The sequence below is a fragment of the Dermacentor silvarum genome, chromosome 9 (genome assembly GCF_013339745.2).
Source record: "Dermacentor silvarum isolate Dsil-2018 chromosome 9, BIME_Dsil_1.4, whole genome shotgun sequence".
Lineage (NCBI taxonomy): Eukaryota > Metazoa > Arthropoda > Arachnida > Ixodida > Ixodidae > Dermacentor > Dermacentor silvarum.
Window position 1 is genome coordinate 69,474,415 of NC_051162.1, and position 24,316 is coordinate 69,498,730.

Consider the following 24,316-nt stretch of genomic DNA (forward strand, 5'->3'; position numbering starts at 1 on the left):
ACAGGTAACCTCTTCGAGTAGCGACGTTTTCAGCAACTTTCACGTTTAATGGACTGAGGAATGCATTAGTGAATTTTATGGCAACATTACCTTAACTTGAGCCACATGGTTCAGATTTTTTATGTTAAATGCCAAGTTGCACTCTGTCGTAAAATATTTAGTGATGAGCCCTAGCTTTATATGAAGCTGACATACCTTTATTAACATTAATAATAACATATACAGCAAATGTAATACATTTGATAAGTTTAGTCCAAGGCTGGCTTGTTTTCTACCCTCTCAACGTAAGCCTGCATTTCTAATTTTCTACAGGGGTTCCAGTGCGTGCCTCGTAAATTCTTTGTAAAACTACTCCGTGTATACTGAATGGCTGTCAAAGGCTGTCAAAGAGAGCACTCGTAAATCATTCCAACTCGCCATGGACGCTTTCTATAGTTTAAAATTTATTATTCCCGGAGAACATATGTGGGAACGCTGGAGAAACATTGTGTAAGATACGCAGTCCTCTTTTCTGCTTCAAGGTGAGGACCACCGCCGAGTGATTATTTTCTCGGCCGTCTAGACCTATGGAAGCTTTATAGAAACGTACAGAAGTGCATCCTAACAACCGGACTCCGTGCTACTCCGTCGGATGGTAATAAAAGGCTTTGCATTACAATAGGTGTGTCGGAACGAGAAATACGAAGACTCCTTTGAAGAAAGGTCACACACTGGAGTGATGAAATCGTGCAACAAGTGCTGTGCTAAAATATGTTTAACGCTAGTAGTTTGCCTGTGGTCATGTTTTACGATAAAGGTAAGAGCGTCATGAATGCAGTATTTTTTCTCTGTTATAATTGCTATAAATACAAATTTACATGTTCGCCAACTGTGCATAAATGTATAGAATAAAGGAAACTCGAATCCGATCAACTCAGTGCAGGTCTGTGGACAAAAGTGTTCAAGCTTAAGATTACGAGAAAAATTAATGATTATGTATCTATTCCAATAGAATGCATAAACTGCCGAAGTAGATACAAACACTGGAAAAACAATGAAACTAAGTGAAAACACAAACGTGTTTATTTTTCGATGGAGTCATTTTAAGCGTCCATATCAATCGACAATATCGACCGAGGGTACCAGCAGATGTTTAGTGACAAAACTTGCAGGCTTCGTTGTCTTCTTAGCGCACGTGGTAGTGGTATTCTCGCCAATATGAAGATTGTTTCTTTTGTTTAGCTAGGTACCTATTTGATTGTCTGCTTACAGTGTGTCTCCACAAGGGACATTGGTATTGTCAAAGTGTTTTAGTCATTATATATCCTCGAGGCGGTGCGTATTGTCACTCAAACATTGTTCATCAAATTACACATCTGGCATGAGGTTCTGTGCGAAAAAGGCGCCTTGGGCAGGTGATGCACTCATTTCCGCAAAAACGTCTGTGTGTGAGCTTTAGTAATTCCACTAAAGTTTAGTCGGCATAGACGTGAACAAAATGCTTTTCTGTGGTCTCTCGAGAGGGTAGCCAGGTCTAGAGCAACGCGTAAATTCTTTGCCAGACACCTAGGGCTTCACTGAAGTGGCGATAAAGCAGCTGTTCGAAATGTAGTTCCAAAACCGTCTAAGCATTAAGCAGGCAGCAAATTGTAATTTGGTGGAATTTGTGGAGAAACCTATACCACCGCGTAATAATCAATCCTGTAGACTAGGCAAACTTGGACGTTGATGACACCGAAGAGCTAAAGTTTCGTATTGACCCCTCTCACTAATGACAACGCCCGGAATACGGCAAAGGAGAAATGAAACCTCTATGTAACAAAATGTAGAGCACAGAATAAGCCCAAATGTATTTTTTAATGTCTCACGATCCCTAAATGAAATGACTGAAAAAGGTATCTAAGCGGCTTGCCTTCGGCGAGAATGTCAACCATTGAGCTCTTCTACAGCCGGTATTTAGCAAACGAGGCCCCTCTGGTTACTGGCACATGGAGGGGCATCTGGTTTCAGATGCTTACAATGCGATGCGTTTCTTTGCTTGAAGTGTACCAGTACCTTTAATGTTCCTTTTCATCATTCCTGGACCACTCCTGGGCCATAAATGTAAATTTAAATGGCAGATCAACAACATTGGTAACCTCATGCACCCTACTTATTTTTTTAAATCAACGTTTTCGCACTTTAATTTGGTATATATTTCTGCATTGTGAACAAGAGACGAAGGAATAACAATTTTTAGCCCAGTATTCCGCATCTTGCCGGTAACTGTACTGAATGCACGTCTTAATGCAGATGATGTGATGGTTTCTCATAATTCAGTAACAATTTGTGCACAGAAGCTGTAAGTTAGCGTCCCTGCATTCGTCCAAATAAGGAATTATTTGTGACAACAAGAGTTGTGCCTCAGTTACAATATATGCGGTGATTAGAAAATTATGGCTCAGTAGAATATTCATGGCTGGAGAAGTCTATCTTTAGGTGGTAGTCGTTCAGACACACTTAAATAGGTTAGAAAAGAAACCTGTCCCTATATCAAGAGGCAACACTTTCAAGCATGGCAGCAGGAGAATACTCGTGATTAGAAAATCGATAATATTGTTGCTCTCAATTGAGGGGATTGTTCATATTCAAAAACTCATCAAAAGATCGAGTCTCATAGAAGACTAACTTAGATAGGTTAGCCTAACGTTGAAATACTCAGCTTACTCCGCAAGCACCGATTTATAATGCAACCCGCGATGCACGCATTACTTGGGGATAATCTCATAATCGTCGCAAATATTAAAGCGTATCACTTGACTTCCCAGCTTGTCGGTGGTCTTTGTCTCTTTAAATTTGATTTAGTTTAGTCGCCTATTGATAACTAACGTTTTCATTTTCTTCGGAATCACTGCTCTAATGCATAGTATGGCCGCGAAAAAAGTAAACGTTACTTTAGGTGTAGGGACAGGCGGTTCTGTATTTCTTTTAATTGTTCTCAAATGTACTTGACTGTATAGTCAGGAAGCTATACTAGTAAAACAAACAGTGCCTATTAAGATAGTTTTCTGTAGGTTTTGGGCAGTAGGCACAAATGTATTGAAATTGTGCAGGATGTGTGTTCAAGCAGGAAATATTTAGTTATATGTTTTCACATCTTACATGCTTCAGGCTCTGCGCTTTCCAATCAACAGCAAGGGTGAGTAATTATATTTATTCCTTACGCAACTGGGACTCGAATAAAGTATTGTCGATATGCCTGTCTCAGTAAAACCATGTTTCTTGTTTAGAGTGCGGTCTTTCCGAACCTCTCGGTAGAGTAATCAACGGGAAGATTACATGGAGGGCTCAAGTACCATGGCTGGTAAGGAGGACGAAGACTAGCTTCCTGATAATTTTAAAGTCATTTCAATTATAATTGTGCACTGAAAGGAAGTAAAGCGACTCCTTCGCATTCGTAAACTTGTCGGTTAATGATAAAAAGTGATACAATAAGTAGCAATTGACATGTGTTAGTGATTCATAGAAAATTGGCTTTCGAAGATAAGCATTTCCGTATACGCGGAAATCAGTGAAAAAGGATGGCACACAATGTTTTTGCAGCAGTAACCGAAGTACCATATTGTATTCATGAACAGTTTTCTTTACACCAAGTAGCTCTTGTTCATGAACGTAAGAAATATGTTCGCGCGTTCTTATGTTGCAGTCAGCACACATTTTTATTAAATGCGTGTAGAAACATTATATTCGTGAGTTATATGTTTAGGTTTATAGCCGAAAGTAGTTGCAATGTATGAAATGATACTGTTATCATCATTAAATTGTTATTGATCCTTACTCAAAGATAAATTATTCACACTATTATTTAGTACTAACTGTTTCACTAGACTTTAGAATAAAGACCTTAACACGCACGCTTTCTAGGAAGATATTAAGGTGGTGGTCCCACTCCGGCGGCACGAGCCCCCCGTTTTCAGTACTTTTGGACTAAGCGTGGATGCTCTTCTACTTAGGATATAAAGTTGTGGTATATACCATAAAAGCTAATTCTTGTAGATTCCAACTATATATAATATAAGGAAATTGATTAATGTGATTTAGAAATAAATGTTCAAGAACAAGCATGAGATACATGGTTTGTGCGAACGGTGTCTCAGTTGTGACCTTATTTAGATTAAACTACCGCACTTACTGCATTGCGGCTTGCTCTGTAGCTTTAGGACATATTTATCTAGTTCCTAGACGTAGCAAAAAAATTTTGAATTTTAACTTTTCGGGTAATTTGCTTTTGAAAATTGCCAAATATCGCAATCTTCTGTTGTAAACAGCCCGGCAACTGCATGCTCAAGGAAGCAAAATTTTGGATAAAGTAGAGTTCAAGGAATTTCCATTTACGACACAAAATTTCATTCATGTACCTTTATTAGTTTTAAACCGCAGCTTCGTAGCTCTAGTACCTTCCCGCAAAAATGGGCAAAATAAAACCAGATTTCCAAATATTGCTTAATTTCGACCGCATTATTACCAAACTAATAAAGTTTCATGAATGAAATTTTGCGTCCTAATATAATTTTCCTAAACTCTACTTTATCCAAAATTTAGCTTCCTTGAGAATGTAGTTGTTGTGCTGTTTACAACAGAAGATTGCGATATTTGGCAATTTTCAAAAGAAAAATGTCCAAAAAGTAAAAATTCAAAATAATTTTGCTACGTCTAGGAACTAGATACATATGTCCTAAAGCTACAGAGAAAGCCGCAATGCAGTAGGTGCGGTAGTTTCTTCTAAATATGGTCACAACTAAGACACAGTTTGCAAAAACCATGTATCTCATGCTTGTTCTTGAACATTTATTGCTAAGTCACATCAATAAATTTCCTTATATTATATATAGTTGGAATTTACAATAATTTAGTTTTTTATGGTTTATACGACAACTTCATATCCTAAGCAGAAGAGCCGCCACGGTTGCTCCAAAAGTACTGAAAACGAGGGGCTCGTGCCGCCGGAGTGGGACCGCCACCTTAAGCATGTTTCGCACTCTAGCTCATAGTATACATCTTTTAGGAAACAATAGGTTATTGAATAAGGCTAAGATGTAGCGACAAGTCAGAAGATATAGTTTAACTACTATGGAGTGACGGTAACCTGATATTTCGTGTGATGTCTAGTTGAGTGAAAATAGATGTACTGTACGACAAATTTTAATAAGGAAGATATTACTTGTACCCACAGAGAGCATAGTTTTCCTGAAGTGTACCACAATCCACTACCTTTTAAAATTAATTACATAGTTCGCTGGGTTTAAAAATGAGGAGGTAGTGGTCGCAATTTCTGAACTTTGTATAGATATATTCTATACATTAGAAATATTCTAAAACAGAGTGCATTAAGCGTCCGCATATGACATAAAACTAACCTTTATGTATTCTTCATATGAAGTGTTACCTTTGGAGAATGCTAGATCGTGTACCTTTCCTGAAACACGTTTTTTATGCGAAAGTAATATTACGAGCAGCAACCTAATGAAACAGAACCCTGAGAACAACGATCTCAAATGTTCAGCTTGCATGTTTGGAGTGCAGTATTTTCACAAAATTCCCACGGCGCCTAAGCCGGTAGCACAGATACCCTGTACTCCGTAGAGATTATAGGTGACTCCTTATTTATGTAGTTCTATCGCTTCATAAAGGGCACATCAAGCAATCATTTAATCAATCAGTTAATCGTAAATTTGATTGTTCCCTGTAGATAATGCGTTGTTACTGCGAAAATAGAGTGCCACAGAAAAAAAGCTATATGTACGCAGCTTGACTAAGCTCTAGCAAGCCGTACAGCAGCATCGACACCACGATTTGTTATATGGTTTAGTTATACAAACATATCAGCAAAATTAGAAAGAATCATACAATACCACAACATATGCGCAGTTGCAGAAGCAATTGCACAGTGTGCATATTTTGATGTACAATTACACACGTGATCATTTCAAATACAGTTACACAAAAAGGTCAAATAAGCTTTTTGTTACTAATGTCAACATCTGTCCTGCCTATCTCATTTCAACCTGAAGACGAAATGCAAGAATCTTTCCTGCACCGTCATTCTACTAGCAAAGGCGTAGTCTAGCGCTGTGCGCATTGTACATGAAAATAAAAATATGTGGATTGCATGCACATATGAGCCATGTGGTGCGATTCTCGGCTTCGGCGGTACAATTTTATCTTAGGGTGAAACACAAAAGTGCTCCCGTATTTACATTTGTGTATGCACCAAAAAAACACACATGGTGAATATACATCCTGTGCTTTCCACTACAGCGTTTGTTCTAGGTGTGATGTTGCTTGGGACATTAACTAACAAGATGTGCAATGAGAATGGTGCTATCGGCAACGTTGAATTTATGTAAATAATGTGGGCTCTGCAGCATTTTGTGGCTCCCCTTGAAATATCTGGAATAACTAAAGCTTTGTAGTATATAGTTATTTAGCTCTACGAATTAAAAGTATCTTTATTGCCACAGTTCCACAACTATATTTTACCTGTCTGTATTGAGCGCACGTCAACATCATTATCATAGAGAGGACCGGCCCATAAACGAAAGATAGCTAAATATGACGGGATGTGGGTAACTTAACTGCATGAAATCATACGCAGTCGAGCACTCGTATTTCTATTTGAAGGGAATATGTATAGATATAATCATTTGTGGTGTGCATTTAAATACAGAGCTGCCGGTAACTAAACTCATTGCCATTTCTTTAGGTGCACATCTTCAGTGCGTTAGAAAGGGGAAAAGGAATCCCATGCGGTGGAAGCATCATAACTCAGAACGTGATTATGACAGCTGCTCACTGCATGTATGAGTATGTATAAAGTATTCGCCTTTTTTATGTTTGATAAAAAAGCATTCCTGAATGAATCTCCCTTTTTAGCACACACACACACACACACACACACACACCACACATATATATATATATATATATATGCTGATTATCTTCAAAAGGAATTTGTCATAACTGGGTATTTTTCGGACACATAAATGGCAACTGAGAAATTGCTTCCGGGGGAGCGAATAATACGTTTCTGTAGCATATCAAGCGAATGAAGGCAATATCGTTTAGCTAGCTTTTCTCATGGCGGCACTCCCTATGCCAACCAAAATGTATCCTACTGAAACTTGTTATAAACGCAACAGATGTGACACTCGATTTCCCATACAAGATGCAACCGCGCATGCCAGATAATTACTCAGAAAATGGGACAAACTAAATTATATATATATATATATATATATATATATATATATATGAAAAAAAGGGAAATTCATCTGCACTTCTTTTAAATGTGTTCAAGTTGTGAAGTGTACATTGTAGTGACCTAATGGAGAAGCACGCGTCAATGCACTTTCTGAACCCAATAGGCAGCATGAACCCTCCAGCTAATCGTCTCATCGTGGAATCAGAGCCAGAACTTACCAAAAATAGTGTTCTCTCCGAAACAAGGTTGAAATGCTTTCTACCTAAAATAAAGAATACCAGAGAACTTGGCGAACGCTGTACGACTATAAATAACACAGAGGTGTAAATGAGATACAGAGTAAAATTGACTCTAACCTGTACATTTTTCATCATTTCCAAAAATCATCTGGCTTTAAGTTTTCTTCTTGCACTCTTTCTAATAGCCGATGACACTTTGTTTCAACTGTGGATAATAAACATGGTATTTTATTCCAGTTTCTCCATTCCCTTTTAAGTAGAATATAGTCACGAAATAAGAACTCGAACCAAGAGAGAAAACGCTAAAATTTTCCTGACTTTGACAGCCTTGATAGAACCGACACGGCACGCTGTCATGCTGTGTTCTTTTCCAAATAGTTTTTTTACATTTGTTACTGATATATGCAGAAAATCTAAAGCGGGAAGAGTCGTCGTCTACTACAACACGACTAGTCTCCACGATGACCAATTCATCGACGTGGAGCAGGCAATGATCCACCCGAAGTACAGGAACTTGGACTCGGGATATAACATCGCGTTATTAAAAGTACGTTCGAATGTCCAACTCTTTCCGGATGTCGTACGTTTTATACAGCGGCCACACCATTGCACGAAGACTAAGGCAGTTGCTCCTACTGGAACTTTCTCTAGGCAGTGGAAGTATTTTATATGTTTTATTAGGATAATTATGAAAAATACACGAAAATAATTTCATGTAGATTTTGAAAGTGTGGTACGGAAATTACATGCAAAATATACAGTCATTTCATTCGCATATGGAACGTTTCAGAATCGTGTACAGAATAATTATTTGTTGAAAAGCCACGAAGACTATAATAAAAGTATATTTGGTGCGTTTATTATTATATTGCGCATGCCCAAGAGTATTGAAATGGGGCGACTTGGAGATGGAATTATAAATTAGCGGTAACACTTTAAAAAAGTCAGGGTGTTGTATTAACCCGGAACTGTAGGCGGAGAATTTCATGGCGGGCTAGATAAGTATGTAAATAATGCTTGCAATGTGAAAATCAAAGCGCTGAAATGGCCTTTTTTGTACAACAAAACAAATTGCCCCATATATCGTAACATAACCATATACGCAACTATAATAACCGTATTGCACTCTCATTATACACAGCGTGTACACAGCCACGTGGTCAGGAGTGGTGTGCGAATTTAATATTCAATATATATCAGGGGGAAATATTGTGCCTAATTACCACATAGCATTACAGCTATAATGAATGTGAGAAAACTTCTGAATGTTTCATCGATAAAACATTGTTCCGATGTGCCACGTGGTAGAGAATTCATATCCGTTATTACAACGTAAATGTTAATGTGTAATTGCTGATTACCATGAGCAGCCGATAAAATATTTGACAACTACCACGAGCAAATACTATGACATAATCATGAATGTTTCATAAAAAGACGCAGATAAATTATGTAGGTCGAACATTGAAGTGGATAAAGTAAAGCAAGCACTTAAGACTTGAGAGTCACATTTAAAAGTATGATACGTCCGTAGTGTTGTACATGAGCGTCGAAGCTCAGATATTGTGAATAATGAAATCACAGCACTTCCTTACTACCTCGCTCACGCTTTGAGGTGCTTGCTAATTATTATACTATTTGCTAAAAGCCCTCCCCAAAAAGATCACTGGCGTAATTCGGCACTTTTTTAAGATGCCACCATTTCTTAAGATCGCAAATATGCCGTCTTTTCCAGCTGTCCAGTCCTATCAAGCAATTTGACAGGTTTGTAAGGCCTGTTTGTCTCCCTAAACAAGGTGAACCTACCAAAGCGGGACAAATGATCATAGCAGGATTTGGTGACATCGATATGAGTAAGTTCGAACTGAACTCTATGATATGATGCGTATATAGGAGCTTCTGACATACACTGAAATTTTGCAGACAAACCCAGGACTCTTCTTCGTGTAACAATAATTGGCCTTCCCAGCCCAGCTCCTCGTTAGGACATGCAAATCTCTAAGCAGTTCACTTTGGCTTCTGATGGGCAACAATGAAAAGAAGATACACAGTGAAGATGCTGCAAGCGTTGCATTGATTTTAATATAATAATAAATTAATCATTTAGGCAATGAAAAGTTAATCAGTCCATTATGAACTTCAGGTATTCACAAACCTGGCAACGGTACATTTATGTAGGCAGGCGTCAGGAAAACTTTCACTGTTTTCGCGATTCTCTCGCTACGGTCGGCACAGCTTATGAAATACTACTTCCCACTCGTGGCAATATGGCGATTTCGAGGCCTGTGGAAACCGCCGTGGTGGCTTAGCGGCTATTGATTTGGGTTGCTAACAACGAGGTACCGTGATCAAATCCTTGCCGACGCGGTGGTTCTCCCATGGGGGCGACATGTAAAACCGAGCATGTACCGTGCATTGTGTGTACGGTACCCATCCTCAGGCTATCAAAATTATTGCGGAGTTTCACACTATGACGTGCTACTAATAATATTGTATGTTGGCTCGTAAGGCCTCAAAATTTAGTTTTCACTGTATGTATAACTACCACTTCGCAAAAATGTCACCCGTTAGCAAAAAGAAGGTTAACTACTATTGAAGTGTTTGCGGAACTTTCACTGTTTGAAAATAATTTTAAAGTCCTTCGGTCTACTCTACAATACCTGCAAATTACATCTCCCTAGCTCTGGGTTTTTGATCAAGTGTGCGCGGGACGCACTCTCCGAAGCACTTTTTGAGCTTTTCGAAAGTTCGTGCTTTTATTTAGTGTAATTAACTTAAGCATACACCAACGACATTTCATACCAGCAGGCATACTGAACTTTGTAAGCTTTACCCTTAAAACGGTAGGTTTGAAGAGAATTGTTTATTCCAAATTTGTTGACCTTCTGACAGTTATAAAAAGCCGGCATATCCCACGCCCTGTCGGAATCGATGTTATGCGAAGCAGCCTTGCGGATAGCCTACCAAGGTAACCAAACGACCATGACAGCACCAAGACGTAAGACTCCTCACAAATATCAGGAAGAGAGCGTAACGACTGCTGATAGCCTTCCTGCGAGTCACGGGGATCATCGACACCTGGTGATGCCCCTGACCTCAACTCAAAGGAGGATCAGGCGGAACAGTTGCCCGCGATGCATGTCAGGCTAACCCCGTCTACTTCAAAATAATCACCACCACCACCAAGATGTAGGTGGCTGTTTCATGACACGCATATCATGACATTCATGACATGAGCTTTCAGGAGTCCCTTTAGCTATGCTTTAGCTTAATGGGTTCTGTAGCAGCTATAGCGTTGGAGCGTCTTGGCTTAGACTGCTGTTATGATGGAGGTAGGAAAAAGTTAGGAGAGACATTACGTCACGCAGCCAGCCTTCGCAGGCAAACGCTCCGTGAAGCCAGCCCTTTGCTCAGTGGTGGCCCAGCACGGGACCTCTTGCGTCGAGATCACGGATCAGGAATCGAGATCTGCTGATACGTTTGGTTCCCAGTAGCTATGCTAGTAGTAGTTTTTACAGCGTAAGCTGTTACGGGCTCATTCCAATAGCCGTTTCGGGTCACGATGATGCCGCCACCGGCGGCCAAGTAACCGCTATCGCCGGAACGCGAAAAAAGTACCCGATTCCTCCCGGGATTAAACTAGCGCCCGCTGCGTATGAGCGGGATACTCTACCCCTGAGCCACGCAAGCGCTTGCTATTGGGGCGCGGAAAATACCCATGTATAAGGCAAGCACGCAGGGGGAGACGACTCGAGCCTCCGCCAGTATGGTGGCGCGCCTTCTAGGTAAGATGTGCTGCAAACGAATCGTCCGCAGGCGCAGACGACGATATGCGATTCAGACGATGCGCGCAGTCAACGCGCTTCGAGCTGCCGAGCCTCCGCCAGTATAGTGGCGCCATCTAGTCAAGGTGCCTGCCAAGGCGGTGCTCCCAACATGTAAGTTGCCGTTCTTAGGCTTGATCGGGGTCAGCAGAGTGCTGTGTAGAGACCATTACAAGCTGCAGCTCGCCGTCGACGCCGGGCGGACAATTCAGATCGTTCTCGTCAAAATGAGGCGAACGGACTGCCGCGAAGACCCTGTTGTGCGGGGTGCCTAAATTGGAGCTACTCTTGAGCCGCTCCACCAGCTTACGCTGGACTCTGCGGCGTGTGCCGCGCAGGCCTGTGACTTTTATTCGGTACGCGCTTGTTCGGTTGCTATGTCCTGGCTCTGCTTGCAGAGCGGGTACACTATAACCAACCGCGCACTTTTACGTGGGATCACGTGTTTGGCCGACAGGTTTGGTGTCAATCGCGTTCCGCGATGCTCCCTCCTAACGTTTTTCTTCCTCCATGGTTGTCATTGACGTTGGGCGCGCACACAGTGGCGTTCCTGCTGAGCAGCTGTAAGCATGCCGCAGCGAAATGAGCATAAAGCTAAATTTATCTAATCCTGTTTGGCGCTATAGGGGTGTGCGCCAGCGGCACGCTCTTCGTCACGCCGGCCTTTTGAAAGGCCTTCAGCGCAAGGCTAATCTTTGCTATCGCTTTCAAAGCCTGTCCGTCGTACGGAACTTGCGATTTTTTTTTGTAACGAGCGCGTAAATTTCGCTCACAGATTGGAAATTTATTGGGAAACGAGTAGTTTTGTATGTACTGTGAATGCTTTTCTTCAGCTATAAAAAAAGGTTGCATTAGAAAAAGTTGAAAAGGTTGTAAGGTACAGATAAGACATCTCTTTATGGTATTTTGTTACGATAGCAATTAATGGACACTCTAGGTGAATTAATGCCTTTGGCGTGGCCGTCATGGTCGTCGTCACCGTCAGGTTCCGATAAAGTCCACGGGCGATAAAATTGGCGCCGCGCGCCGTACGCTTATGTGCGAGTGAAAGCGTACGACGGTGAGCCAGCAATCGCGGCTCGCGCAGACAAGGGCGGGAAGCGGAAGGAAGAGCGCATTCTTCCAGTCACGCACAACGCTCCGGAGGGAGCGTAGAGAGGTGGAGGGGCGCGCTTCAATGCGGCCGCGCGCTCCCTCCGGACCGGAAGTCACCGGGGCGGGACAGGTGCAGAGGCCACGCTTTACTGCGGCCGCGCGGTCCCGCCAGTATGGAAGGCTCCGGGGGAAGGGGGGAGGCGGGCGCGTTCTGCGCTGCGAGCGCCCACCCGCGCGGCTGTATTTTGAAAGGCATCTGCGGTGGGGGCGGAGTCCGCCCTCCCTGTATTTTCGGGGCTCAGATCGCATTGCTGCGAGTGCCGGCACGAAGCTCAATTCGCTCGCTGCTGCGCTGACTCACTCCAACGTTTTCACAACGAGTTTCCGCGGTCACCGAGTGAGACTTGTTGATGTTTGCTTGTGCGCGCGTGACAACATGTATGTTAATTTAGTTAGTTAACTACGTTAACAATTATACACAAACGAAAAAAAACGCGATCCTTACTTTCTATAGCTGTCCGCTAATTTGCTATCGCAATCTATGCTTCGCCTTTCGGGCGAAACTGCGACTTTTTTTTTCAGACTGCATACCACAATCGACGAGAGTGTTTATTTCTAGGTCACGTTTCCTGTTTTATTTTCAGAAAAGAAACCAGCGGATCGAATATTCTACTATAGGGCGCATGTTTTATCCGACTCTAGTTGCGCCCATGCAATTTCATTGCAGTGGAAGCGTATTTCGTCAAGGGCTCGAAAGTTATTCATGTGCAGCAAGAACAGCCACGAAACGGCGTATGCGGTGGGTATGCAGACATATGCTGTTTGCAATATCTTTTACAGCGATAATGGTAAAGCTTCCCAACTTTTCTTAAGCTGTTTTTCTTAACATGAAGAGCGATCAACGCTTTTGCAGTCATTGTTAATATAACTGCACGTCAACTGCTTGTGTGCATACTAACGCGGATGGCCTTCTACAGATTTGTGAATTTCAGTAGGCAACAGCCGAATTGTCTTGAACCAACAAAACAAGCCACGAACTGCCCCGTAGATGGCGTGTCAATGCATGGTTACACCGTATACGCTTGGAACGAAAATGTCTTCTTCCTGCAACACCAGGAGTAACCCAATGCATCAGCCAACGCCAACCTGGTTGATCTCTCGATAAGACTCAAGGGGACATGCGTCCTTTGTAGCAAGTAGTACGATTTTTGGCTTAGCGGAATTCACTTTGCATAGGAGTGTGCATTATTGAAGAGCAAAATTATGACTGCTGGAAACCTGAAAGATGAAAGATGTAGAACATTGATGTGAAAAAAAGACCGAATGTTTCAAAAAAGAACACAGCTACATGAGCAGTTAACGGTTCTGTTAGGCTGATTAAGCTATGTGCAGAAGTGCTGCATTTTCAGTCAATTTATTAAGCGAAAGCATTATATGCCCCATTACGCGAAAATCTATCGGTGTGACCGAAAGATGTTATCAAAAATGGCCGACCGCAAAAAGAGTAAAAATGTCACAAAATGCTCGGATTGCCATCGAATTTTTCAGGGAGGTTCCTTTAAAGAAAGTAAATTAATCTTTTCGAAAAGAAAGTTGGGGAAATTTTGGTCTGGGTGGGAATCGAACCAGAGCCTGCGACGAGCTCTGCAAAACAGAGAGAGAGAAAAACAATTTATTTAAATAAAGATAGTGCTTGGTTACTGTGGGTGGAGCCCCTCTTCCAGGGCCCCACTGGCTATTGCGGCGCGCCGGGCCTGGTCGAGGGTCGCCAATTGGCTTCCCAAGTCCAGTTCGGAGAGTCGCGCCTCCCAAGACCAATTGCTAGAGCTTGTCGTATTCAGTGCCACGCAAGCGGCATCGATCGTACTTACTAAGCATGCAGTTCGCTTTTAACGCACATGGTGATCCTGATTGTTAATGAACTATATTTGTAGAGATAACGTTTAGTAAGGAATTCCGACTAGCTACATGTTATTATAACTTTAGCTGTTAGTAGTAGGTAGTAGCGAAGGTGTGAGATGTTGCCATGGTAAATCAAAAAAGAGAGCAGCTGGAGTCGAAGCCCAAGACACCATAAATGTTTATTAATTCACTCCATTAAAAAGAAGGCGAATGATACCAAGCCTAGAAAACTGCGTAAACCACAGTTTCTTCAACAACGTATCTTCTCGAGTGGTATTTTTTTTTTTGTTGTTGCGATTGGCCATCTCGGAAGTCCTAATATAACATGACGGTGGCTCAGTGATATTCACTTAAAGTGCCATTCTTGCTGGTAGTTCTACCTTCAAGGACGCCTTGAAGATTGAATATGTGACCGGCTGCTTTCGCAGCAGTAAAATTTATTTGAAATTGTGTTGGTGCTTACAGTATTATAGTTATTATAATACTGCATAAAATTTCAATTTATGTGGCGGAGTTTTACTGAGAGAACAAAATGCACATCCTCCGTAAAAGTCTTGGCATTCGAACGTTGGTGAGATCAGGATAACTTGAATATATTAAGTAGAACATACGATTTTTAATACAAGTTTCTACGCAACTTGCTGTTGGTGTCACAAGATAATGTAAATAGTAAAATAGGTTACATTTATTTTGAACATCAAGACGCGATAACTATTAACGTTACCAATTGTGAGGACGAAACGAAAGCATAATTTTTCAGCACCTTCATCTTTTCTTGTTGGGGGTCGCCAAATAAAGCCAATATAAGCGGGTTATCCCAAACACTATCATAATTCACGGTAAAATGTTCAGGCATAAAACAGTGTAATAGGAATATAACAAATGGCATGCGCCAAGGCGAAGAGAGCCAACTGCAAACGGTCCTTTTGCAAGACATGCTATAGTATTCAAATGGCACCAGATACAATTCTAAATACAGCACACTATCATTACAGGGGGAACTGGCGTCTTCCAAATGTCGTTTCACCCAGTAAGACAGAGTACTGCACATTTTGCTTACCCAAACGCATGAAAATGTTCACTTTTCGCTGTCATTGAGGAGGCCCTCTTGTTACTTAAAATACAGCTTTATTGGTTCTAATTAGCAGCTTATCAAATGTAAAAATGGTAATGAAGGTTTCCACTGCATTTTGTTTTGTTTTCGGAGACACTTACTTGCGCCAGCAACGCATTACCAGCCTAATATTCTGTGCGGTTGGTGTGTGAAGTGGTTGTATATAAATTGACAAGGCATTTTATGTATTTTTATGACATCCGCAACACCAAGCCATTAGGAGCAGTTGTTGGGGGTGGGTTTAAGTAGATTGAAGCTCCGCCATTATAGTAAACTTTTTTATTCCCTGTTGCCCACAATGTTTCTTCGCCACTTCAAAGAAGCGACACTAATTAAGAAATTGTAATCCGTTATGTGCCTTGAACACTATTATTGTACTCGTTGAGAGCTGCGTGCTCCACTGCATCGCATCTCCATGTTCCAACTGAAGGCCGACAGACTGCCCTGCTGTAATATGACGAAACCTCACCTAGTGTGATTACAAAATGGGCGTTGTGTAATGAATGCTCAACAGCCATTAATACAGTAAAAACTCGGCACCACCAATGTGACCATCATGGAAAGGTTTCTATTGTACCATCTTGTTCAAGTTCATTTCCGTGCTGTATACACTCTCAGTGCATATTATTATGCATTCACCTACTCTCAAACTGTTTTCCCCTTTTTAATTTTTATATATGAAGTACTAATTGGTGATAAATGATCTTTGTTTATGTAGGGTGACTCTGGGGACCCTGTGACGGCCTACGTTGGGACCAAGTCTGTTCAATATGGAATCGTGACATTCGGACACAAGCAAAATCGCGGCCCGGCGCCTGTAGTACACACGCGGGTTTCTATGTTTATTAAATGGATCTGTGAGATACTCCGGAGTATAGACGAATAGAAAAAGTCAAACTAAGCGTCACAATCATGGGACATCTCAATTTCTTTTTCAATCAGACACATGAATAAAGATGCAGAACTGAATAAGTTGCGTTTTTTGTATCGAGTAAGTAATGAAGTACCGTGAAAGAATTGATTGTTTGCGTCTCACTGATTCATTTTGAGTTACCTCATTTTTAGTGTACTAAAATGTAATGTTCAGGGTAATAGCTGTTAAATGTTTTCCAAAAGAAATAGGATGCGACAAATGTGGACTTTTCTGTGTGCATATTTGGCAGAATAACAGAATGTTTGGAAGTCCTGGCTCCCTGAACATTGCCTGTCCATCTCGTGCTCGAAAGAAAGAAGAGTTAATGCAAATTTATTGGCTGCAGCATACTATAAATAAATGAACCAAGTAACAATCACCTGTACTTCGCAAAGCCTACTTCAAAACAAGACATTTATAGTTGAGGATCAACAACTGCATTATAATTATTGGCATTGGCATCGCACTAAGCAACGCTTGATTTGTATTACACTTCCTGATAATGTGTGCTGTCTTCGTCAGCGTTGTGGTAGTCGGCGTCATCGTCAGTTGTCTGACTGAGTAGAAGCTATCGCTGTCCGGAATTCAACTGTTTTCCCAAGGATCTGCGTTACTCGGCTCCTTACGAATAGGCGTATACTGTTGACAGCATTGCCGGCACAGTGCCGAGTCTACTACTATTGCACTGCGCCAGGTGTGCTTTCGGCCATATTTCACGCATTTGATGTCGAGTAAGATGCAATTTCGCGAAGGTGATAGTATCATTGAATTTGATCGCTACAAAATATAGATACACAAATAGAAGCCTTGGTCTGCTCGGCAAGGTACGCCATCCTGGCCGGTGGCCTTTATGGAAAGTGGTCGTCATCGACATGGGAGGCGTATTTTAAGGTTTTAAGGCGAAAGCCATTTATGGCTCATACTCGCGGCGTCCGACCGTTCGTCTGGAAAGGTCGAACGCCGTTCCAGACAGACGGACACCGTTCCAGGGTGCCAGTGCAGCTGTGGCCTCTCCCCCTCACACTCTCTCAGTAATCACGTGATATCACAACGGCGCATAACAACAGTTGCGCCGCCACAGCTGTGGTCTCTCGCCCTTAAACTCTCTCAGCAATCAGGTGATGGCACAGTGGCACGCGCGGCAACGCTCCTTCGTCAGACGTTTCGTTGCAGCAGTCTAGTTGGTCGGATGGCTCCCAAGCGGCCCGGTGATGATTCCAGGGCAAGCGGTTCGGAGAAGCGCCCCAAGAATGTGGATTCCCCTGATACCGAACGCCAGAAGAAGAAAGAGCGAACGCGCATGCGCCGGTAGTCAGTCGAATGGGCACAGGCTTTCGCCGAGCACACTTTGGAATTTACAAAGTGTCCTTTTTATAATCGTGATGCGTATATTTTTTGCCAGGTCATTAAAACTTCGCTTACTTAGGATTTCACAGTGCATGGAGTGTGCGTATCTTAAAAATCGTAAGCCTAATATATCTAATGCGAGAATAACTTCTTCAGCAGTCGTCACCAATTATTAGTCTTTTTTTCTCGATCTTTATGCGAGGGATTTCACAAACCGTACCATAAAGAACACCCGAGACAACAAAATTATGCTACAAACAAAATGGTTTCGCTATCACGGCTACCTCTGTTAGTTTTTATTGCATATCCCGACACTAGACAGCAATCATCACTTAATGGGAATCCCAAACTCTAGTCCACATATTATCGACCCCGGGGGATGGTAACAGAGTTAAAAAAAGTGCTGAAATTCATTTTCAAACCATTTCAATTGTGCAAACAACAGCTACAGCACGGTTGTGTGCTAATTACCATGTTTATCTACATAACAGCGAACCACCGCAAGCAATCACAGGCGCCGGATACTCATCATGGACGCTATCTTGCTTTTTTAGATTGCCAGTTTCCAATGGGCACGGCCACATCGCGATGAACCTGACATGTGACGACGATTTGCGTACTATGAACAATGCGTGCGTTCCCTGTCAACGGTGGGCTTTGAAGTTAACATGCTGTGCGCAGTTAAAACAAAAGTACACGTTCAACCGACATGGACCTTCTTTATAGCACGTTAGGTGGTGGCCCCCGCATGAGCTACCATGCCTACGGCCATTATTAAGTAATGGGGCCGTATTGTGTCGCCAAACGTGATTGACCCAGGATACGGCCCCTGGATAAAACACGCTCGATCTAGTACGGACCACCAGGAATCGTGTAATATTCGGCGTCGCGAGAGAGACATTTCCCGAAAGACGCACGTATATTCAGTTGATCGGTTTCCCCACCCCGTTGCAGTGTAGCCAAACGCAAACTCGCACCTGATTGACCTCCCTGCCTTTGCTGCTCATATCCCTATATCTTCGGGAATACGATTGCCTTCACAAAAATTCGCGTTACTCGGCACCGGACGAGTTGGTGTCTATGGTTTTGCGCAGGCGGCCAACAGAGTTCTTGGGGCTAAAACAGAGTGCGTAGGAATGCAGGAACAGTTTCACTCGTAGGCTCTGATGTGCCTGGTCCTGAGTCACGTGAAACTCGTCAAGAATACCGCTTTATGTGAGTTTCGCCGTATATGACCGACCTATGGTGCGCACGTTTGCTGTCCGCAACGCAATTCTGAGAAGCCTCGAGCAAGTAGCTAAAGTAAGCTAACCGTATTTTCAGAATAAACTTTCATTTTCCCGAAAATTTGTTGTCTTTACTCTCCAATTTCGCAACAACGAAATTTTTCCGCAACCAATTTCTTTTTCGGTATTGGAGGTTTTCGCTGTGGAATTATCCCTTACTTTATTCATTTGTCACATCCCATTTTGTTTCCCAGCCCTCACTCCGTTATTTTATTTTACCATGGGTTACATACTTCCAGCACCCACATCCCAACTTCGCTTAACTTCCTTGCCACGCTGTTATCCCAAATTATCAGAGAAAATGAGCAAATTTTTTCAAACACCGCAGTTGCAAATACGTTTCACCTTCTCACGAAGAGTACATTCCCTTCTTTTTACGGCTGTCCCGTTGATTGTATTCTGCCATTCACCAAAAATACGACTATTAGCACAGATAAACTAGGCTTGCGAAGGACATTGCTAAAAAATGCGAAGCACCGCCGACGAGCTAAACTTATCCTTTGGCTGCTTCTGCTAGAAAGCGTAGGCGAATCAAGCTCCTCCAAGGACAGAAGGCGCCCATCTTAATAAAATGTTGGCCCAGCACCTGTGCGATCCAATTTCTAATGCTGTTGTGATGATGTAGCGGGAGGTTTGAGCGCACGAATTGCTGGCGCTATGGGCACCTTCAGCCATGCATGCTTGCCGCGCGCCTACCAGAGAAGAGCATCCCGGCTTCATTCGAGGAACTTGGTGCTGCATTGGCGACCTGTAGGTTTGCGTCGTGTACTGAACCAGAGGGCCTCGCGCGTACATCGCAAGTCGTGTGCTCTGCGTCGTGTGCTAAACAGCTTTGCTGATCAGCCACACTTGATTGGCTCATGATTCTTAAAATATGTTTAGGGGACATTTACAACTGCAAGTTTATGTGAGTTCGTTTTTCCTGGGAGGCAAATAAAATCCCAGAAATACAGGCTGAGAGGATTACAAATGAACGAAGAGCATTGGAGTAAACGTTTTCTTGATGTCTGCGTTAAAAGCACTATTTCTGCGTCTCCCAGGCATGCAATTAACGATACACTAAACAGAAAGTTAAATGGCGCTGTAGCAGTGAATAGATTTTCTAGAATGCCATAAAATCACAGACTACCGTGAGGAGAGGCGTTCTAAGCATAAAAAATGGAAGAAAAGATGGCTGGCGACGCTGCTTCAAGTTTGATTGCTTTTTGTTGGTCCCAGGTAAATTTTCACAGTTGGTATTGGACAACGTTGCATTATAAAGGATGAAAAGACTCATCTTAGCAAGTTAAGAGAAATTTTCTTGCCCTATGTCGGCCAAAATAAGAGAAAAAATAACATCTTTGACATCTTACTGACATGCCAGATATGACGTCCTGGTGCGACATTCCGAAATCAGACTTTTGACACCTATATACCATCCAGTAATCAACCGCTTATAGCAATAATATATATATATATATATATATATTTATATATATATATATACTGCATTTTATTCATCTTACGTAATTTAACATTTTCCTTCAGCGTCGCTTCAACCTTACTTGATGTACACACATTTTTAACCATGAAGTGATTCTCACACGTCGTCGACGGAAGACATCGCAGCGGAAGGCGACGAAGGGACTCCTTCGGTTTTTAAAAGAAACGGGCTTGGACAAGCGGCTGTGACAGTGATGTCGCGTACCACGCAAGAGTGACGGACTGTGACTGACGATGAGTGTGCTGTGCTGTGTACTCTCTCTCTCTCTCCTCCCCATCTTTCATTCCCCCTCATCCCGCTCCCATGTGTAGGGTAGCAAACCGGTTGTGCTGAACTGGTTAACCTCCCTGCCTTTCCTTCTCCACTCTTTCCTTCCTTCCTTCCTTCCTTTAACCATGAATAGGATGTGAACAACCTGGGCCGGTATTTTGTAGCGATGCCTTTCCTATGCTAATGCCTTCTCGCGGTTATCGCGCTTGGTGAGTCATCTGAGCGACGCTCCGCACACGCTATGAACGGGATCAGCCGACCGTGAGCGGTGGATGATAAGACTAATATAGAACACAGCATAACGCATCGCTACAAAATACCGGCGCTGTTGCCACCGCTCTAACTACACTACTTTCTCCTAAACGACCCACTATATGACATAATTTGCGATGTATCATCATGTGATACATCGTTCCGCGGGAAGTATTCAAATAAATGAACCCTACAGGGTTAATTTGGATGCTTTCCCACCTAAGTTCAATGTATACCGGATAAGGATTCCAAACAATACTAGCGTACTAGATAACTGACCGCAATAGTGTTTTATAGGCTATTAGCTTGAGAAGAGGAAGTGCCTCAACCAACGTGTTTCGATAAAATGTGAGCGTTCTGAATTCTTTTGGTGCATATATTATTAGTGTGGACTTTCTTCTTGAGCGTACGTGTAATGGTTCTCACTAAATATGTCACGGCGTCTGGTACTTTTGTATCGAATCCCACGAATTCTTAATCAAATGCAATCCCAAACTTATGGGTCATGCTGATGTTAATTTCCATACGTGACGGATTGCACCAGCTAGCGATTTTATTTAGTGATGAGTTAGTTGCTGCTGGTCATTTGTACCGCGCAAACATGTGCACATCACGAGATTGTCGGCGAATAATCGAACTTTCCATAATCCCGACCGCCAGTAGGAAGGTCAATACATATATATAGGAGAAACAATAGCGGCCCGAGCAACAATCCCTGCGCTACACCTCTGTACACGTCGAGCCAATTGATTTATTATTATGAATTGTGACAAATTGCGTACGATTTGACAGATCCAACTGTGGATCCGAGCCAACTGTGTCACATCAGAATCAACTGTGGACGAAGACGACGAGGGACGTGCGAGCTGCGGTTGGACTGGAGCCTGCTGGCGTGGGCTGCGGTATCGAGCCGTTACCCACAAGATATGAAGCTAAGTTGTGTATACTAATGTATAAAGCCCAACTCCTGCTATAGCAGGAGTTGGAATATTAGGCTGCAATATAGGTAAATAAATAAATAGAAAAGTTTCTCAATTAGTTCGGAATGTACGACGCGAATATGTACCTTCGGGAAATGAATAAACGCATCAGTCAGGAGTCAAGAATTATTAACTTACCGGAAATTCTTTGTTATATCTAAAAACTTATTAGCTGTTGATATTGATTTTCTAAAGCCGTGTTGTATTGAATATAATATTTTATTTTGCTGCAGATACACCATGAGTACTATGCGAATGATGAGTTCCCTTAATCTGAAACAATAACTTGTTAGTGTTTAGAGTCGTTATTTTTGTACTAGCATGTTCTTTTCTTTTTTACCTATGAATGGGGGTGAGTTTTGTGTATAATCAATGGGAAGCAAGTGTAGCTGTTCTGAGAAATATTGTGCAAAAAAGGAAACCAACTTTTGTGCATATCGTTTTATAAACGTATTAGGCATCTTATCCCTGCACCTTTTTGGTATTGATTTCTAGGTCAGTTCAACACAATTCTCTCCTATAACAACTTCTAGAATAACGACACCCGCGTCATCCAAAGGAACATATTTATAGGGGTGCTGACGGTGTGGGCTCTTGTTGAAAATAAGTGTTGAACATATTCGCTTAAGGCGTTATATTGTGACTACTCCGAGGCTTTGTAAATCTCGAATTTGCTAATTCTCCCTTGTGGCTCTGATAATTATTGATAAAACTTCTTCGGTGGAGTCTTCAAGACGCTCCTGAATTGGAAATATTCATTTGCAACGTAATTCTGTCTTCAGATATATCTTCGGTATTATTATCCTGCTGCCTTTATTTTCAGTTCTCATTTAGGGTGAATTATATGGTTCGTCATCCATGGGGAGCGTCGCCTAGTCCCCCTAAACTTGATGGTACAAAACAAAAGAAAGTTATAATAAACAATTTTTATTATGGCCAACAGTTTGCTTCGTCGGCTTTCTGATATGAAATACTGTAAGCTCTCTCTATTAGAACAACAATGTTTTTCCTTATAGTAGAAGGGAAACACTACATTACAATAATATATTCATACGAATACAATTTTACAATACTGAGAGCAAGTGTGGATTTCGCACGAAAAAAACTAATTTATAAAAAATGTACCGGCTTGAATGCGCTTGGGCCTTTATGTGCATGCATGAGCCATTAGGCTGCACTTAGGCTATTATTAGGCTGCATTAGGCTATTATTGGGTGTTGCTTTTTGTAACAATAATGCACGGCACTACAGAGTAAAACACTTTTTTATATCTTTAAGTGAAATTATGTATCAGTTATTCCATAAATTTAATTATTTCTCCATTACTGCTGCTTTATGAAAACCATATCTTGTCTCTTCGATTCTGTACTGCATTAAGGTTTCTCATTGAATTACCATGTTTTTTTGTGAAAAATGTGTGTTCGCTCTGCAGTGGAAGCGATCCGGCTTATATGGTAGTTTGTGTTTAACCGCCTACATATATACATTTTCTGTTCCATTTCTGTTCCATCAAATTCAATGACGTATTAAGCATGTAATGCGCCCGTTGCGTTAGCGCCTAAAAAAGCAGGTAAGTTACAACTTAGCAATACCGATTTCACTGACTCAATATTGCTACTTCTGAAACTTTACATAAATTATAAAAGAAATCCTATGATTTATCTACAGGCGCTGTCAATAAGACAACTCTGAATGATAAAGTGGCACATAGGTATGTTGGTGTTAGCCATCTCTCCCAGGTCGTCTAAATAAAAGTCTCAGCAAAGGCATAAACATAAGCAGTTGGTTTTGTGAATGGTTGTCATCACTCGGCTGAAAACCAATGACATCGCAAATGAAGCGAGCGTGCTCTACAAACTCCTTTTCTTTGACTTCCTATTCAGCAAACTTCTCCACGGTATCGATTAAAAGAGCTACAGAGGAACTTCACCAAGACACGTCAAAAGTACGATGTCAACTCGTCTTACTCACCGTTTTCAGCTCAACACATTTTCAAGCAAGATAGCTCATTGGTACTTGATAGATTATTTTTCTGTGCTCATCGCGAGTAGGGCTATAGACGTCAGAAAGACTGCTTTCATTTATGTCGAAGCACACGGGGGAGTTGTTTGATTGCTTGGAGAAATTTTCATTCTTTCTAAACCTTAGTCATTGCTTCTTAAAGGTGTTGGCGGTAAGAGCACGCAGAGAGCCTGCAAATAGGTCACAGTGCGCGCTGACAAATACGAACCTTCTCGCTACTAACGATATATGTACGTCGTGTTTTCTACGCTGGGACTACACAAGATGGAGTTACAGAGAAGTAGCTGATTGCCTGGTGCGGCGACAGCAAACATGTGTGTTCATAATAAAAGGGCAATACAAACTTCGGCATTACCCTTTTGCCAAGGGA

The 24,316-nt window shown here is 41.9% G+C and overlaps 1 protein-coding gene across 1 annotated transcript; it reads left to right on the top strand.

The window, feature by feature from the left end:
- The first annotated feature begins 541 nt into the window (after positions 1-541).
- Positions 542-16,350, top strand: LOC119464775 (mast cell protease 4-like). Its single transcript, XM_049656125.1, has 8 exons — positions 542-796; positions 3,130-3,157; positions 3,249-3,322; positions 6,722-6,822; positions 7,867-8,005; positions 9,194-9,311; positions 13,022-13,176; positions 16,112-16,350. The coding sequence occupies exons 1-8, from the start codon at positions 719-721 to the stop codon at positions 16,277-16,279; spliced, it is 861 nt and encodes a 286-aa protein (XP_049512082.1). The 5' UTR covers positions 542-718; the 3' UTR covers positions 16,280-16,350.
- The last annotated feature ends 7,966 nt before the right edge of the window (positions 16,351-24,316 follow it).

Bases quoted from the DNA above. Each gene is read 5' to 3' on its own strand.
- LOC119464775 (XM_049656125.1), top strand. From the start codon at position 719: ATGAAATCGTGCAACAAGTGCTGTGCTAAAATATGTTTAACGCTAGTA. The intron at 797-3,129 runs GTAAGAGCGTCA...TACATGCTTCAG, and splicing joins GGTCATGTTTTACGATAAAG to GCTCTGCGCTTTCCAATCAA. The intron at 3,158-3,248 runs GTGAGTAATTAT...TTTCTTGTTTAG, and splicing joins CTTTCCAATCAACAGCAAGG to AGTGCGGTCTTTCCGAACCT.